General features: G+C 43.2%; 1 protein-coding gene across 1 annotated transcript in view; it reads left to right on the forward strand.

Annotated features, from left to right (window-relative positions):
- Nucleotides 1–375, forward strand: part of LOC119588339 — a gene marked incomplete in the record, with an annotated part of 14,967 nt that overhangs the window by 1,135 nt on the left and 13,457 nt on the right. The window contains 1 exon segment of the mRNA XM_037937026.1: nt 63–262. Within this exon segment, the coding sequence (XP_037792954.1) occupies nt 120–262 (143 nt within the window).

Here is a 375-nt window from a genome sequence, read left to right on the forward strand (position 1 = left end):
ATAAGAGCGAGAGAAAGAGAGCAAAAGAAAAAAAAGTTAAAACAACACGATTCCCACAACAGCTGCGAGGATCTGATTCTCGGCTGCTTCAACGTCAAAACCTTCTTGAACGGCCAAGAATGTTGCAGCAGCTTCCTCACGCCCACCGTCACGCCCACCGGCATCTGCTTTTGGGGAAACTTCACGCCCACGTTCGACCAGACGATGGAGACAGCGCAGATGGGTTTGTCGCTTCTGCTCCACTCACCGAAGGCGACGGAAAGTATGCAAATTGCTTTTATTTCTGGAAAAAAAAATGATTTGCAATGTGTAAGAGGTTTTCGTTTTTAATGATTTTATTTAAAAATAGAATGTTTTATTTGTTCCTATTTCTGT

The sequence above is a fragment of the Penaeus monodon genome, chromosome 23, assembly GCF_015228065.2.
Source record: "Penaeus monodon isolate SGIC_2016 chromosome 23, NSTDA_Pmon_1, whole genome shotgun sequence".
Lineage (NCBI taxonomy): Eukaryota > Metazoa > Arthropoda > Malacostraca > Decapoda > Penaeidae > Penaeus > Penaeus monodon.